At 37.6% G+C, this 15,684-nt stretch overlaps 1 protein-coding gene across 1 annotated transcript in view; it reads right to left on the bottom strand.

Moving 5' to 3' along the window:
* Positions 1-1,225: 1,225 nt before the first annotated feature.
* The window catches only part of LOC113078375 (G-protein coupled receptor 98-like), a gene marked incomplete at its 3' end in the record, with an annotated part of 52,953 nt that continues 38,494 nt past the window's right edge, over positions 1,226-15,684 (bottom strand). Inside the window, exon 42 of the mRNA XM_026250701.1 lies at positions 1,226-1,342. Coding sequence (XP_026106486.1) covers positions 1,226-1,342 — 117 coding nt within the window. The remainder of the gene's footprint in view (positions 1,343-15,684) is intronic.

Here is a 15,684-nt window from a genome sequence, read left to right as displayed (position 1 = left end):
TTGTGAACTCTCTACAGAAATAATTTGTTTACTGTACCCTACTCCTAAACCTAACCCTCACACAAACATTATGCGTGTTTGCATAAAAAAAAAAAAAAAAAATGTCAAGATTTCAGGTAATTGCTATCCTTGTGTGGATACCTGGACTGCACACACACATGCACACTACAAAAAGATACTTGTCTTAGTAAGGCAACCTTCTGATATAAGCTTCCTGTTTATGGTGTGATATTATGTGCAAACATTCCCTCATCTTCAGCAACAAGTAAAAACCATAGGCCTTTGATATTTGTTGAATTCTCAAAAGCTCTTTTGAGATTATGATTTAATCAAACTTACAGATACACATTAGAGAAAACACATACAGATACAAACTTACAGATACACATGGTAGAACCAAGAAACTAGGTTTCAGATTAACTTCTGGAATTTTTATGAGGGTAAAACTTTTTCAGATGGTCTTGAAGGTAAGATATACTAAACACTATGTGCTAAACAGTGACAATGAAGGTGATGTGACTGACGAAATATTGTGAAATTTCTTTTTTACCTTGCGTAAGTAAGCTTATTGTTCAAAGGAAAGTTGATGCCACACCTTCAACTGCCCTGTAGCAAAACTTTCTTCTGAAAATTCCTGATCTCACTTTCAATTGCTTAAAGGGATAGCTCACCCCAAAATAATATTTCGGTCATTATTTACTCACCCTCATGTTGTTCCAAACCTGTATGAATTGATTTCTTCTGTTTGAACACGAAATAATTTATTTTGAATAATGTGAATAACCAAACAGTTGCTGGTATCCATTGACCTTAGTATTTATTTCCATACTTTGGAGGTCAATGATTACCAGCAACTCTGGTGACCAACATTATTCAAAATATCTTCTTTTGTGCTCCAAAAGAGGTAGGTATGAAACAGCATTTTAACTTGTCTGTATTTTTGAGAGAACTATGTCTTTAAGAAGGTAAGGATTATCTACAGATAATCATGAATTAAGGACCCCTATCTCAGCTAATTTTCATTAATAAAGTGTGATTAAGTAAATAATTACAGGTATGATAGATAAAAACTGATAGCCTGAATGCACTGTAAGTCGCTTTGGATAAAAGAGTCTGCTAAATGCATAAATGCAATTTTAATTTAATTTAATTTAAGTATTTAGTGTTTTAATTAAGTGCAAAAACCCACTACACTAAACACAGTGTAGAAAAAAATAAGTTTTACCTGTATGAGCATCCAGCTGAACTGACTGAGGTGAAAGTAATGGAAGAAGAGGCCAAGAGCAGCACAACTGTCCTCTGAGAACATGCGTCCACGGAATGCAGACACCAGGAAACAAATCTGAGAAACACAGAGTGACAGATGCATCAGCAGAAGCCCTGGAGTCCTCATACACTCAGCAGAAATCACACATTCAGATGATCTCAGCATTCAGTTCTATCACTGAGTCCCAGAAGAGCATCTCAAATGTCCACGACTGTTCCTAAATCATTTAAACGTACAATATTTTTGATAAAAATTTGAAGAGCTGACACTGTCAGGTCTTGAACGGGTGTCTAGAGGCCTGTTACATCACACTGCAGGATGGACAGCCAAAAGAGCAACAGCTGACAAATCATTGTGTGTGTGTGTGTGCTCTTGTTTTGTGACATATCAGGACACAACTCTGTATAATGACATGGGTATGACACCGCTATTACAAGAAGAGGGTGACTTATGAGGACATAATCCATGTCCCCGTTTTCCAAAACGCTTATTAATCATACAGAATGAGTTTTTTCTGAGAAAGTAAAAATGCACAGTTTCCTGTGAGGGTTAGGTGTAGGGTTGGTGAAGGGCGATAGAATATACAGTTTGAACAGTATAAAAACCATTACGCCTATGGGATGTCCCCACTTTTCACAAAAACAAACGTGTGTGTCTACTCAGTGTTTAAGCAGATAGCTTCATTGTAAATTGTAACATTTTAATTTACCTACATATGACATTATATTTTCTTTAAATCTCGCTTTTTTCCAAAATGTTTATATTTCAGAAATGAAGGCATTTGGACACAGGATATATAGTATATATTATACATGATTATAGATTCTGAAAGCTGACAAGATATAATCCAAGTCCAAGGGCCAAAGTACACTTCAGGAACAGCACTAAAAAAAAAAAAAAAAAATACAGCTGGCTGATTTCACCTTGTCTGTGACCTCTCAGGACTGTATTTGTGGACACATAAAAAAAATAAAAAAAACCCTGGCAGACGACTCTCATGTGCAGCTAACTGTCCAGTCCATGAATACTGTAACCCTTTCAATGCAAACAACACAGTGTTTTTTAAAGTGGTGAGAGTCCCTGTTGGAAAACCCAAATTAAGGGGAAACCGTGCCTGTGGAAAACCCATCCTGGCTGCTGAGTGAAGGTACTGAACGAGGTACTGTTGGGATAAAAGTCAAGAGGACAGCGAGTGGTGTGAGAGGGAGGTGTCAGCGCAGGAAGGAAAAAAGGGCAGGGACGTCCGCAATGAGCAGTGTCCATCAGGTGCATGCTGGGAAGATTGATTCCGGTGTGGTAATGCTGCCAAAAAAAACAAAAAGCTCAGTACTTTATGTGTGTAAATTAGCAGGGTCATGGAATAATCTCATAAACAAAACTCAAATAAAGCCTTGTTCGCACAAACATATTCATTAATAGTCTGTCATCATTTTAATTTTACAATATTAAGGGATATTACAAATCCTTTTGGGGCCTGTGTGATATTTAAACTTGCTACTGAACAGGACTAACAAGATTTTCACAAGAAAATGAGCCTGTGCAAATATCAAATATTTGAGGTTAGTATGCTTTTCTATTTTTTGAAAAAAAAAAAAAAAAAAAAAAAAAAAAAATTATATATATATATATATATATATATATTAGGGGTGTAACGGTTCACAAAATTCACGGTTCGGTTCGGTTCAATACACTGATGTCACGGTTCGGTTCGGTACGGTTCGGTACGTTTTAGATACAGCAAAAAGAAAAAATTGGCAGATAAATTTCCTTGATTTTTAAAAAAATGTTTTATTTATTAAAACTAACAAAGTATGTGTTTTTTTTACATTGAACAATGATGGAGCTATTCTTTACCCATCTTCTATGGTGTTTTCTTAGCAGCATACTGTATAAAACAAAAATAGCTCCTTATAAATTTTTTTTTTAAATTAAATGTAATATTGTTGTAGTGGTTATGAACAAATACGAAGATGTAACTCTTTTTATATGGAACTCTATAACTCTTTATATTTAGTGTGTTTTTACTCAATTGGTTCTCTATTTGGGCTTATGTTTTTTGGAACAAAGCAGGAATTACGGTCTGTCTGAAATGGGCTCGTGAAGGAATATTGTAATGGGGCTCAATTACATTAAGCATGTTCTTAAAACCTGCGTTTTCCACTACAGAGTAAGGTCTCATATCCGCGGCTATAACGTAAATGCACCATTCGCTGCGGTGATGTCCGTATACGGAGCCCGGGACGTCACCTGTAGGAGAAAAAAAAGCAATCCGTGGCGACGGTTTTGCAATCCGTCCCCTCAGTTTATAAACCGTACTCACGAATTCATAAACTGTTCACTCGATTTAACAAATCGTGCCCACGGATTAACAAACCGTGCCCACGAATTTCCAATCCGTGCACTTAGATTTTGTAAACCGGACCCTCGGTTTTTGAATCCGTACCCACAAATTCATAATCCGTGCGCACGCTTTCGCAATCCGTTCCCTCGGATTTGTAAACCGTACTCACGGATTCATGCAGCAAACTCCTACGTGTTAACAGTTTTATTGAATATTATTATGTGGAATAGGTTTACAGCAAAGTGTCTTAAGTGATTCTCTATCAAGTGTAGTACGAGGTGGAATACAAAGATTTAATAAGAAAGATGCGCATTAAAATCTTGTTCAATTGCTGATAATCTATAATAGCACTTGATTATTATTGTGCAATAAACCTGGCATTGTGACTGACTCTGGAGTAATTTTTTCCTCTTTTGTAAGTTATTTTGGATAAAAGATTCTTATGCATAACCTGTTTAATAATATATAATAATGATACAAATAAAAATAAAGTTATTTTTTATAATTTTAATTTGTAGGCTAAATAAATGAGTACAAGACAGTAAAAATATTTGTCATAAAATAATTTGTGAATTGCTTTATTTTTAAATAACCTTTGGACAGTTTTGGAAATGCTTGTGTACAATTCTTTCTTAACATGAAGACTTATTTTTGTGATTTTATTATACTAAGCTCCACCCACCTCACCCCACCTGCCGGAGTTAGATGCATGTTTCACTGTTAAGTGTAAAATGCGTGTCAGTTTTCAAATCCGAGGGAACGGATTGCGAAAGCGTGCGCACGGATTATGAATTCGTGGGTACGGATTCAAAACCGAGGGTACGGTTTACACAATCTAAACGCACGGACTGGGAATTCGTGGGCACGGTTTGTTAATCCTGGGTACGATTTGTTAAACCGAGTGAACAGTTTATTAATTCATGAGCACGGTTTATAAACTGAGGGGACGGATTGCAAAACCGTCGCCACGGATTGATGTTTTTTCTCTCCTACAGGTGACGTGCGGGGCTCCGTACCGAGCCTTCAGCGCGTACTGAGTGAGCGAGCGCCTGACTGAGTAGCCTAACATAAACATATAAGTTGGTGTTTTTTTTTCTTCGGGGGTGTCAGGGGCATTGCCTGTTACGTCGTTTGGGTTATTGGGCTACCTTGTTGAACGCATAACATTATATTTCACACACCTTTTTTATTTTCCAAATTTAATTAATTAGTCAAACGAACCGTTCGGTACATAATGCGTACCGCGTACCGAACCGAAAGCCTCGTACCGAACGGTTCAATACGAATACGCGTATCGTTACACCCCTAATATATATATATATATATATATATATATATATATATATATATATATATATTAGGGGTGTAACGGTTCACAAAATTCACGGTTCGGTTCGATACGATACACTGATGTCACGGTTCGGTTCGGTTCGGTTCGATACGTTTTAGATACAGCAAAATGTAAAAACATCTCAACTTTTCAGAATGCCGCAAGCGCACCGCGGGTCATGTGACAAGAACCAACCAATCAGCTTCATCCTTTCCCGTAACAACGTTGAGAGCTCAGCCAAGATGAAGGATCAGCTGATCATAGTTGTATATGGATTGCAATTTTGAAATAAATTTAGTAGCAGAGCTACTGCAAGCGATTTTTAGAGCTGCAAATCCATTTATCCTTCGCTGAAATTTCCGCGTCTCATGGAGAGAGCACGTCATTGTTGCTTAGCAAAGACAGACGCCTCATGAGCGCTTCTGCCCGAGCGCTTTGGAAAGGAGGAGAAAGACGCGCTTAGCGTTTTCCATGCGTTTTTAGGCACGATATGTGAACGGCCCCTAAGGCGCTCGCTCACTCAGCACGCGCTGAAGGCTCGTTGCAAAATGTCGAATGCATTTAACAGACCAGAAATATAAGATCCTAAAATAACCAACAGGTCTGGTGTTTGGGTTGGATTCCCTGTAAGCTATAGTGTCTAAATGCTGCAGGGATAGTTTGCTGCGTGCATGTTTCTCCTTTTTTTCGTCTTTTCCCAGATAGTACTGACGCATATATCCCAGATATTCCCGCTGGTGTTTTTTTTTTTTTTTTTTTTTTTGTATTCCCGCTGGTGTACCCTGTCATGTTGCAGATGCGACATACCGTTGTTTTTTTATCCACCACTCTCTTGCCATCACCATTATAGCTTAAAGGGAATCCAAAGTGCACCCAAACACCAGACCTGTTGGTTATTGGAGGATCTTCTCATTTCTAGTCTGTTAAACGCATTGGCTATTTTGCAACGAGCCTTCAGCGCGTACTGAGTGAGCGAGCGCCTGCTGAGTAGCCTAACATAAACATATAAGTTGGTGTTTTTTCTTCTTCGGGAGTGTCAGGGGCGTTGCCTGTTACAGTTGTTTGGGTTATTGGGCTACCTTGTTGAACGCATATCATTATATTTCTCTCTCTCTTTTTTTTTTTTTTTCAAATATAATTAATTACTCCAACGAACCGTTCGGTATACATAATGCGTACCGCGTACCGAACCGAAAGCGTCGTACCGAACGGTTCAATACGAATACGCGTATCGTTACACCCCTAATATATATATATATATATATATATATATATATATATATATATATATATATATAGTCATATATATAGATATAGTCATTTTATGTGACCCCTTTTTAACTAATTCAAAAGAATTTCTCTATTCAGACAAACATATCCTTTATGGCCTTGAAAAATGTATGTATGGAAACAGTTACTAGGATTGGCGTGGTTTAGCAAAGTCTCAGGCTTTTTTTCACGAAGCTACTTCTGTGTCACAGTAAAACAAAACTCAATCACGTTCAAACTATAAACTCATTACAGGCTCTACAGACCCGGGTGAGTAAACAGGGAGGAGATGCGATCGGGTTCCCATACAATATGAACTGCTGACACACACACACACACACACACACACACACAAACTCAGACGATCACATCAGTAACATTAGCTGCTGATGTCAGGGGCACCATCCCCCTCCTCTAATAACTTTTCTGGACGATTCTCTGCTCCACAATTGATCCAGCTGCCTTTTGTAACAAAAGGGACATCCAGAAAGACTTCTGAAGCTAATAGTAGCAGCTAACTCAGTTCATCACGAACGACCCGTTCAGTTCATACATCATTCCACCACTAGCCCCTAGTCGACTGTTTATCCTGCTGAAATGTGTATAAATAAACGCAACATGGCTCCAGCTTAATAGTTCCTGATTAATAAGACATCAGCGCCCCTGTCATGTGAAACGCGTGGCCTCCGATGACATAACCAGAGCTGGTTGGGGGACAGCGGTTCATTAAGGGGCTTGAGATTGGAGAAGGGTGAAAGAGAGCAACAGTAGAGATCAGAGGACCCTGTGTCTGGGATCTGTCTGGCCTGGAGACAGCCCTCAAGACCAGATGCACTTGATAATGTGGATCTGCTTATCCTTTCAGTGCAATCACTTAAACCCATAACAGGGAGTGGCAGAAAATAGACTATCCAATCTGATATGCGTTGTGATTATAGGCCGGATGTACTGCACCGCGCTGTCCCACAAACAATACGGGTGTAAACAGTACATGTGCGCAGCTGCTCAAAATGAGAAGTAAAATAAATGTAGTGAGGTGTACGGGAAAGTGTAAAATCTCCCAATGTAACAAAACACAATCTAACACATTTTATAGCTTTATAGAGTAAAATGACTATTAGAAATAAATAAATACAGCCACATAATAATAATAAAAATAAAAATAAAATATTTAATTATTAAATACATTATTAGCCTACAACTAATTATATACAGTATAAACATGTTTTATGACATAAAGGAAGCAGAGTATAATATTTAGTGCTATGTCAGGAATATTTTTTTCTCTCTAAGGTTAGTTGGTTCCTGATAAGACAAAGAAACGTGTGTCAGGGCTGTCATTATGGAGACTGATGAGTCGCTCACAGCATTATCAGCTTTCTAATGACAACGCTGGATTAGTGCCAGACAGCCATACAAGGCCACTGTCTTATCTGAATCAATGCCCAAGAAGACAGACATTCTCTATTGTGCTTGGTTTGGTTCCTTCTTTGGTTTTATGATGGATGTAAAATACTTGTTTATGTAAAATCTATCTACCAGAAATTATGGAACAAGACAAAAAAATACATCTATATTCAAATGTAAATTATATGGAAAGCAAAAAGCCTGATATCGAGATATACAGTTCAATTCAGGTAAATGTATCATTTTTTTATGTTTTTTTTTTAAATTTATATAAATTATATACATCTGTTTTTGCACTTGTTTCATTATGCTACCGGTTTAAATAATTCAAACATTAAACATTAGTGTTGCTATAGTTACAAAGCTAAACAACATTTTTGCAGCTAATTCACAGCTGACTCTACCTGGAGGAAGACACTGAGCTTAAAACAGTCACACACCATGCATTAAAAGCATTATATCTTGACTTTAATCGGATCTGTCAAACATCGCTCTCTAACCACGCAGAGTCCCATCACACAAGCTGGCAGCGAACTGACCACATGTCACTACAGTGTGAATGACGATAAACTTGTTGACTCCTTCTCAAGTGTCAGATGTTGATTTGTTAGCCATAATATCTGGCGCGAGAACCTGATCTAAGTAAAAACAAATTCACTCCTGCAGCAGTACATACTGAACTTAGAAACAGCTTTTCTAATCTCAATATAAGTAATATTGGATGTGCTTGTGTGCTTCCATGATCATTAACACACACACACACACACACACACACACACACAAACCTTTACTAAAACATATAATATGTGTAAGTGGATTATGTAGACTACAAAGTTATTTTGAACTCCATATTTCCAATGAGCACAAATGTTTCTTTTTTTATATATAATTATAGTGTTTTTTTGCAGTCTGCTGCAGTCTGAGCCACTCCAGTCCTGTACTCCATTGGTGTATGTTTGAGTGTAACTATATATAGATACTGTGTTAGTCACAGATGCACCTCCCCCCTTTTCCAGAGCTGATTATAAAGGAGTCAAGCAGTCTATGGCCTCGGGCTAATTTCCACACACATCAGTCAGACAGGTAAACCTCAGTACTAGCCCCTGTGGGCATATGTACTGTGTAAAACCATCACGTGTGAAAATAATCTAGCTCAACAGCTCAATGATATATATTATCTGTGAACAAAACACTCAAACAGCTATCATCGCCAGCTGATGGAAATTTGCACATGTAGTGCTGTTTACTGTGAGTGGAAAAATTGCAGCGATCCATCTGCCTTCCCCCTGTAGAAAGGAGAGCCGGCTAGGCTGTTTCCTGTCTGGAGGATGCATATGTGTTAGTCATCAAGCAATGAGCAAGATATATATTTGGCTCAAGGTGTGGTATTAGTTTTGAAGAATAAATCAATCTCAGCTCCACTGCATGATAGATGATGCTTTTCTGCCTCTTCTCTGAGGACTGTTTCCATGTACTATGCTAGTGTGAGTTAAATTGTTATGACTGCACTAACAAAAAATAAACATTATGTGACTTTTTTTTTTTCGTTTTTTGAAATGGCAAGCGTGATAATGCAATTAGCATGATTCATTCCTATTTTTTTTAACAAGTAGAACAACAAAAAGTTGCATCACTGTTTAAGCTCAACCTGAATTACACTGCTTTAAACTGGAGCAACATCACCAGAATAATAATCATTTGATAACATAACAAAACAAAACTTTTTATAAAAAGTTTAAAACAATTATTAGGGTGTATTTTTTATTTATTTGTATTTAGGGTAAATGTATATCTCAAGTTAATGCTGTCAACTGTCATCCCAATTGATTGAATTCATTCAGAATTTTTTTATTCATGTGTATATGTATATATATATAAATTGGCATTCAGATTTTTTCATTGTAGTGTATGTAATTATTTTTATTTTTACACTAATTATTTTTATTTGTACAATTTTTTTGTACATTTTCTTTTTAACATTTTTGGAAATTATAAGCATACTATTACCCTTATCTGGATCTCCAAAAAGAGAATGTGGCCATTTAAATCATCATCAAAGAACACGTCAGAGGGTCAATATGCTCCTCTCAGAGATCTGCTGCTGATGTAGACTTGGCACAAGGCGCTAATAATAGCCCTGGCCAAAAAAGATTACATCACCAGCAGAGCGTGAGAGATGAGTCACGTCAACCAGACGGTCCGAATCTTCAATGTGTCATTCATAACACCATTCTGGTTCTCAATTGCCTTTTTTCTTTCTTTTTCTCCCCCCACTTCCTATCCCACCCCCTCCTCTAACAGCTACCGGTCTGAACTAGCTGGTTACAGACTGGTGAAATCGCAGAATCGTGGGTGTTTCTTCAGCTACTTTTGTTCAGTGGGAGCCAAAAGCACAATTTTCTCATAAATATCCACCTTTATCTCTGCTTTAATTTCTTCTTTCTGCCTTCCTTCTCATCTGGAAAAATCCCTTGTTGCTCATGACAGGGCTTTCCCCAAACTGTCAGGACTGATTGGGCTTCTTTTTCTTTAACACAGACTTTCATCAACCAAAGTGGTTGCGGTTGAGTGCCTCAGGCACACACTACGTGAATATGGGACTCTTCAAGAAAAGGTGAAACAGCTGTGGGACGTGATTAGTGGGTCTGTGTGGGAAGGCCGCACCTGTGTGTGACTCATGAAAAAATATTGAGATGTGCGGGCGGCTGTTCATAAAGAAGTCTTTACCTTCTTTATCCTTCTTAATTCATTTTCGCAATCTGGTTTCAGACGGAAACTTGTCAAGAGCTTGAAAAGAAAAAGTTGTTTATGTGAGATGATGAAAAATCCTTTTAAATGTTTAATATTACAGCAGTTTTAGATCTCAGATCCTCGCTGAACCTGAAGGAAGCGCTATAAATGATGAAAATATTCTCAGTGAAGTTCAAATATTCTAATTAGGAAAGTTAAGCTAATTAAACATTTGTGTTAATTGAAAAGGACAACTAATGTCAAATGATATTACATAATAAACATATATACGCTCTAACATTTAACATCATCAGCTCATGTTTATGCAACATAATTTTGTTATGAAACATATAACTCCCACTAGATGTTTGACTTACAAACACTCTTTGAGTGCTCAGACTAACAAATACACACATACACACTGACCATTGACGGTCAGTGGGACATTATTGCACCCTTGGCACTAGTCCGGATGACCTGGCCCCTTTTTTCTTTTGTTCATGATTACATTTCAAGCCCTTATGCAAGCTTGCTTTCCGCAGGGACTTGGAAGTCTATTGTTTTTTGATGACATACGCAGACAGTTTTTTTAAATTTTTATCGAAGAATGGCTTAAAACAAATTTGAATTTGCACTGCACTGCTACTATAACAAAAGACACTCCAGAAGACACATTTAAAGAGCTGTCGATACCTCACAACACATGCATATAAGAACACAGTAACGGAGAATATGGTTACACTACTGTTGAAAAGTTTGGGGTTGGTAAGATTTTTGTAATGCTTTTTAAAAATAATTTTCTTACGGTCACCCAGGCTGCATTTATTTTATCAAAAATACAGAAAAAATATATAATTACAACTTTAAATAACTGTTGTCACCTTGCTGAAAAAGTATTCATTTTCTGTAAACATATATCTTACTGACCCCAATAGTGTATTTGCAGACTCAATGCATACTTTGTAAACATCACTGCATTGTTTAACAAAATATCTATATAAAATATATAAGTGGAGTTTATTTTAAAGATAACAAAAGCACACTTTTCATTTTTTAATGGTCATTACATTACATATACCTCCAGTTTCAAAGCCAAGCCTTAAGCCTAGTCCCGGACTAAAATGCAACTCTGCACTGTTTTAGCTGAAAGAAACGTGCACTGACTGATCTTAAAATAGTTTAAGTTTAATTGTTGTTGCACACTAGTAGTGTTTTTTATCTAAGGAATGTTTATAAAAGCTACTTAAATGTCCTTATTGAACTATGGCCTAATATTCGCTTAACATAAGCCCTTTCTATGAAACCAGGTAAGACAAAAAAAATCTCTGCTTGGACAATGGTGTAAACTTCAACACTTAAAATAATATTTGTACCAGGTGGTTTAAAGTCATAGAACAGCTCTAACATAATTTAGTTTACAGATGCTATTTGGTTTGATATTTTGTATTTAATGCAATGAATTTCAGACTTTTTTAAAGATGCCTTAATAGTCCTAACATCTTTGGCTCCGCTGTATATTTAATAAAGAAATAATAATACAACACTGAACGGTTACTAAAGACCTATATGTTTAAATGACTTTGAAAAGTGGTGACAGGAACTTCAATCATCCTCTTCAAGCCAGCTTTAGCTGAATAACACAGCAGCAGTGACTTCAAAGCCTACTTTATCATTCTTAGCCAGATCTCCTTGAAGTGTCTGAGCATGATAAAACCAAACAAGCTTTAGTCCTTCACTTCTAAGCTCATAGACACTGTGTTGCTGTTGTCACAAATCTCCTAGCTACCTGGTAATGTTACTGGTCTCCTCCTCAAAACAACACATGCTGCCGTTCATCTCATGCCAGACTGCAGTAAACAGAAGAGCTGGCCTCAGTGTTGGCTATCACGCTGACACGTTTCGGGTCAAAGCGGACAAGCCATCAAGCCAAAATGAAAGTGACCATGGGAACACAGTCATAAACAGACCTTCAGAATAACAATAATGGCATAAAAAAAAAAAAAAAAACATTCAGTACATTCAGTACTGTGTATATGCGACCCAAATCCCCTAAAATAACTATTATTGAAGAATAACGATTGACGCATCATTTAAAAAATGAATACTGATTGAAAGTAACTCAGCAGGATACTAATGAATGATTTCACAATGCTAATAATCTTCAACCAGGAGATTAATTGAGAAGCACCTAATTTTTTAATGGTTATATAACTCACCTTGAGACAAACAGTGACTTAAACGGGTCACATGATGCAATTAAAATTTTTCCTTTCTCTTTGGAGTGTTACAAGCTCTTGGTGCATGAAGAAGATCTGTAAAGTTGCAAAGACTAAAGTCACGCAAAGAAAGACGGTGTGGTTTCAGTAATCGCAGTTAGTGTTGAAGAGAGAGAGAGAGAGAGAGAGAGAGAGAGAGAGAGAGAGAGAGAGAGAGAGAGAGAGGGTCACACAGTGGAGTCAGCTGTCTTAACCGTCTGTGACTTGTGTACTGCAAACACAAACAAGCTTCATCACTGTGTCTGTCATGCAACTCTGTTCCCCTTTCAGGCTTGAACTGATGGTTGGCCAATCGGTGCAGACTGCGTTTGTCAGAAAAAGGGACTTTGTAGTAAACTATGTGTTTGAGAGAGGCGGGCACAGAGGACCTACATTAATGTACAATAATGTGCAATGTACAATAACACAGCAAACAAACACACATTAAATCAGTAAAGCACATGATAATCTCACTTTGAGATGCCCTTCAGGTTTATCAGCTCCATATCCACATCATATTATCATTTATGCATGTAGACATACAATGTTGAATAAAATGTTTATCTGTCCTTTTCTAAAAACATCACAGGGAGTTTTTTTTATAAAGAAAACAAGCAGTAAATGAATACAGTACAAGTCTAAAAGGGAAACTTTTTTAAAGAACATAATTAGATTAGAGAGTGCTAGAGATAGAGGATCAAAAAGGAAGAGAAGAGATGGAAGAGATCTGTTTTTAGCCGATTCTTGAGGATGGCTTAGGACATTCTACCAGGAGGGAACATTTATTTTAAAAGTCTGTGAAAGTGATTTTCTGCCTCTTTGGGATGGCACAATAAAGCGATGTTCATTTGCAGAAAGCAAGCTTCAGTGGTGGTTTTGTAGGCAAATATCAAGGCCTTGAATTTTTTTGTGAGCAGCTATTGGTAGCCAGTGCAAATTGATGAGGTGTGACGTGCATTCTTTTGGCTCATTAGAAATTAATCTTGCTGCCACGTTCTGGATTAATTGTAAAAGTTTGATAGAACTAGCTGGAAGACCTCCCAAGAGTTGTTCATCCAGAAACCGTTCAACCGAGAATCGTCGATACCTGCGTCACTGAACTTGTGACACAAACACAACAGAACCACTAGATTTAAATCAGTACAAGCCAACTAAGGATTGAATGCAACTGTTTTGAATGAGCACACCATTTTTTAACAAAAAGTTTTGTTGTCTTTTGCTGAAGTAAAGACATTCCTCTCGTTGATAGCTCCGGATGAGATCCAGATGAGAGCTTGATGGGGCGACGCGGAATGAAAAAGTTATTTTAGGAGATGTGGCAGTAGGGGCGGCGTAACTTAAACGACATGTGAATAATCTCATCCAGTCTAAAGCGATACTAAACTGCAGTGGAAACGCAAACCGTGCGAGCCGAGTCGTACCACGCAGAGGAAAAGTGCCACAAAAGACATGGGTTAAGGATGGGTTTCTTGAGTAGTGGGGTTATATGAGGCCGTCTAAGTGCTGAGTAAAAAACACCAGTATGAAGGTATGGTTTAATGATGTGAGTGAGAGCAGGTACAACTGCAGGAGAAATGGCTTGAAGGAAATGGAATAGGGTAGTAGGATGATTAGAAAGGATGAGTTTAGTTCTGCCTCAGATAGTGAAGAGAAGGATGTTAATGAATGCATGTTTACTGGTAAGATGTGCTTGACAGATTGTGTTGTGGAAAATGGTGAACTGATGGTTTTAATTTTCATTAATGAAGAACGTGGCAAAGTCATATATACAGGTGCTTCTCAATAAATTAGAAAGTTGAGGAAAAGTTCATTTATTTTTAGTGATTCAACTCAAATTGTGAAACTCATGTATTAAATACATTTAATACACACAGAATGAAGTAGTTTAAGACTTTGGTTCTATTAATTGTGATGATTTTGGCTCACATTTTACAAAAACCCACCAATTCACGATCTCAACAAATTAGAATACTTCATAAAACCAATAAAAAACATTTAGTGAATTGTTGGCCTTCATGTTCATTTACTCCACATGTACTCATTACTTGGTAGGGGCTCCTTTTGCTTAAGTTACTGCCTCAATTCGGCGTGTCATGGAGGTGATCAGTTTGTGGCACTGCTGAGATGGTATGGAAGCCCAGGTTTCTTTAACAGTGGCCTTCAGCTCATCTGCATTGTTTGGTCTCTTGTTTCTCATCTTCCACTTGACAATAACCCATAGATTCCCCATGGGGTTCAGGTCTGGTGAGTTTGCTGGCCAGTCAAGCACACCAACACCATGGTCATTTAACCAACTTTTGGTTCTTTTGGCAGTGTGGGCAGGTGACAAATCTTGCTGGAAAATGAAATCAGCATCTTCAAAAATCTGGTCAGCAAAAGGAAGAATGAAGTGATCCCAGATTTCTTGGTAAACGGGTGCAGTGACTTTGGTTTTCAAAAAACTCAATGGACCAATACCAGCAGATGGAATTGCACCTCAAATTATCACAGACTGTGGAAACTTAACACTGGACTACAAGCAACTTGGGCTATGAGCTTCTCCACCCTTCCTCCAGACTTTGGACCTTAGTTTCCAAATTAAATATCTGCTATCATCTGAAAAAAAGACTTTGGACCAATGGCAACAATCCATTTCTTCTTTTCCTTAGCCCAGGTAAGATGCCTCTGATGTTGTCTGTGGTACAGGAGTAGCTTAACAAGAGGTATACGACAACTGTAGCATAATTCCTTGACACTTCTGTGTGTGGTGGCTCTTGATGCCTTGACCCCAGCCTAAGTGCATTCCTTGTTAAGTTCTCAAAATTCTTGAATCCAGTTTGCTTGACAATCCTCATAAGGCTGTGGTTCTCTTGGTTGGTTGTGCATCTTTTTCTTACACACTATTTAGTTCCACTCAACTTTCTATTAAAATGCTTGGATACAGCACTCTGTGAACAGCCAGCTTATTGGCAATTTATTTTTGTGATTTACACTCCTTGTGAAGGATGTCAATGATTGTCAGAGACCATTTGGAAAGCTCAGGAAACATTTGCAGCTGTTTTGAGTTGATTAGGTGATTGGCATGTCATCATATTATAATTTGTTG

The sequence above is a fragment of the Carassius auratus genome, unplaced genomic scaffold (genome assembly GCF_003368295.1).
Source record: "Carassius auratus strain Wakin unplaced genomic scaffold, ASM336829v1 scaf_tig00025627, whole genome shotgun sequence".
NCBI classification, from domain to species: Eukaryota; Metazoa; Chordata; class Actinopteri; order Cypriniformes; family Cyprinidae; genus Carassius; species Carassius auratus.
The sequence above is the reverse complement of the archived record's forward strand: the minus strand, read 5'-3'. Positions and strand labels throughout refer to the sequence as shown.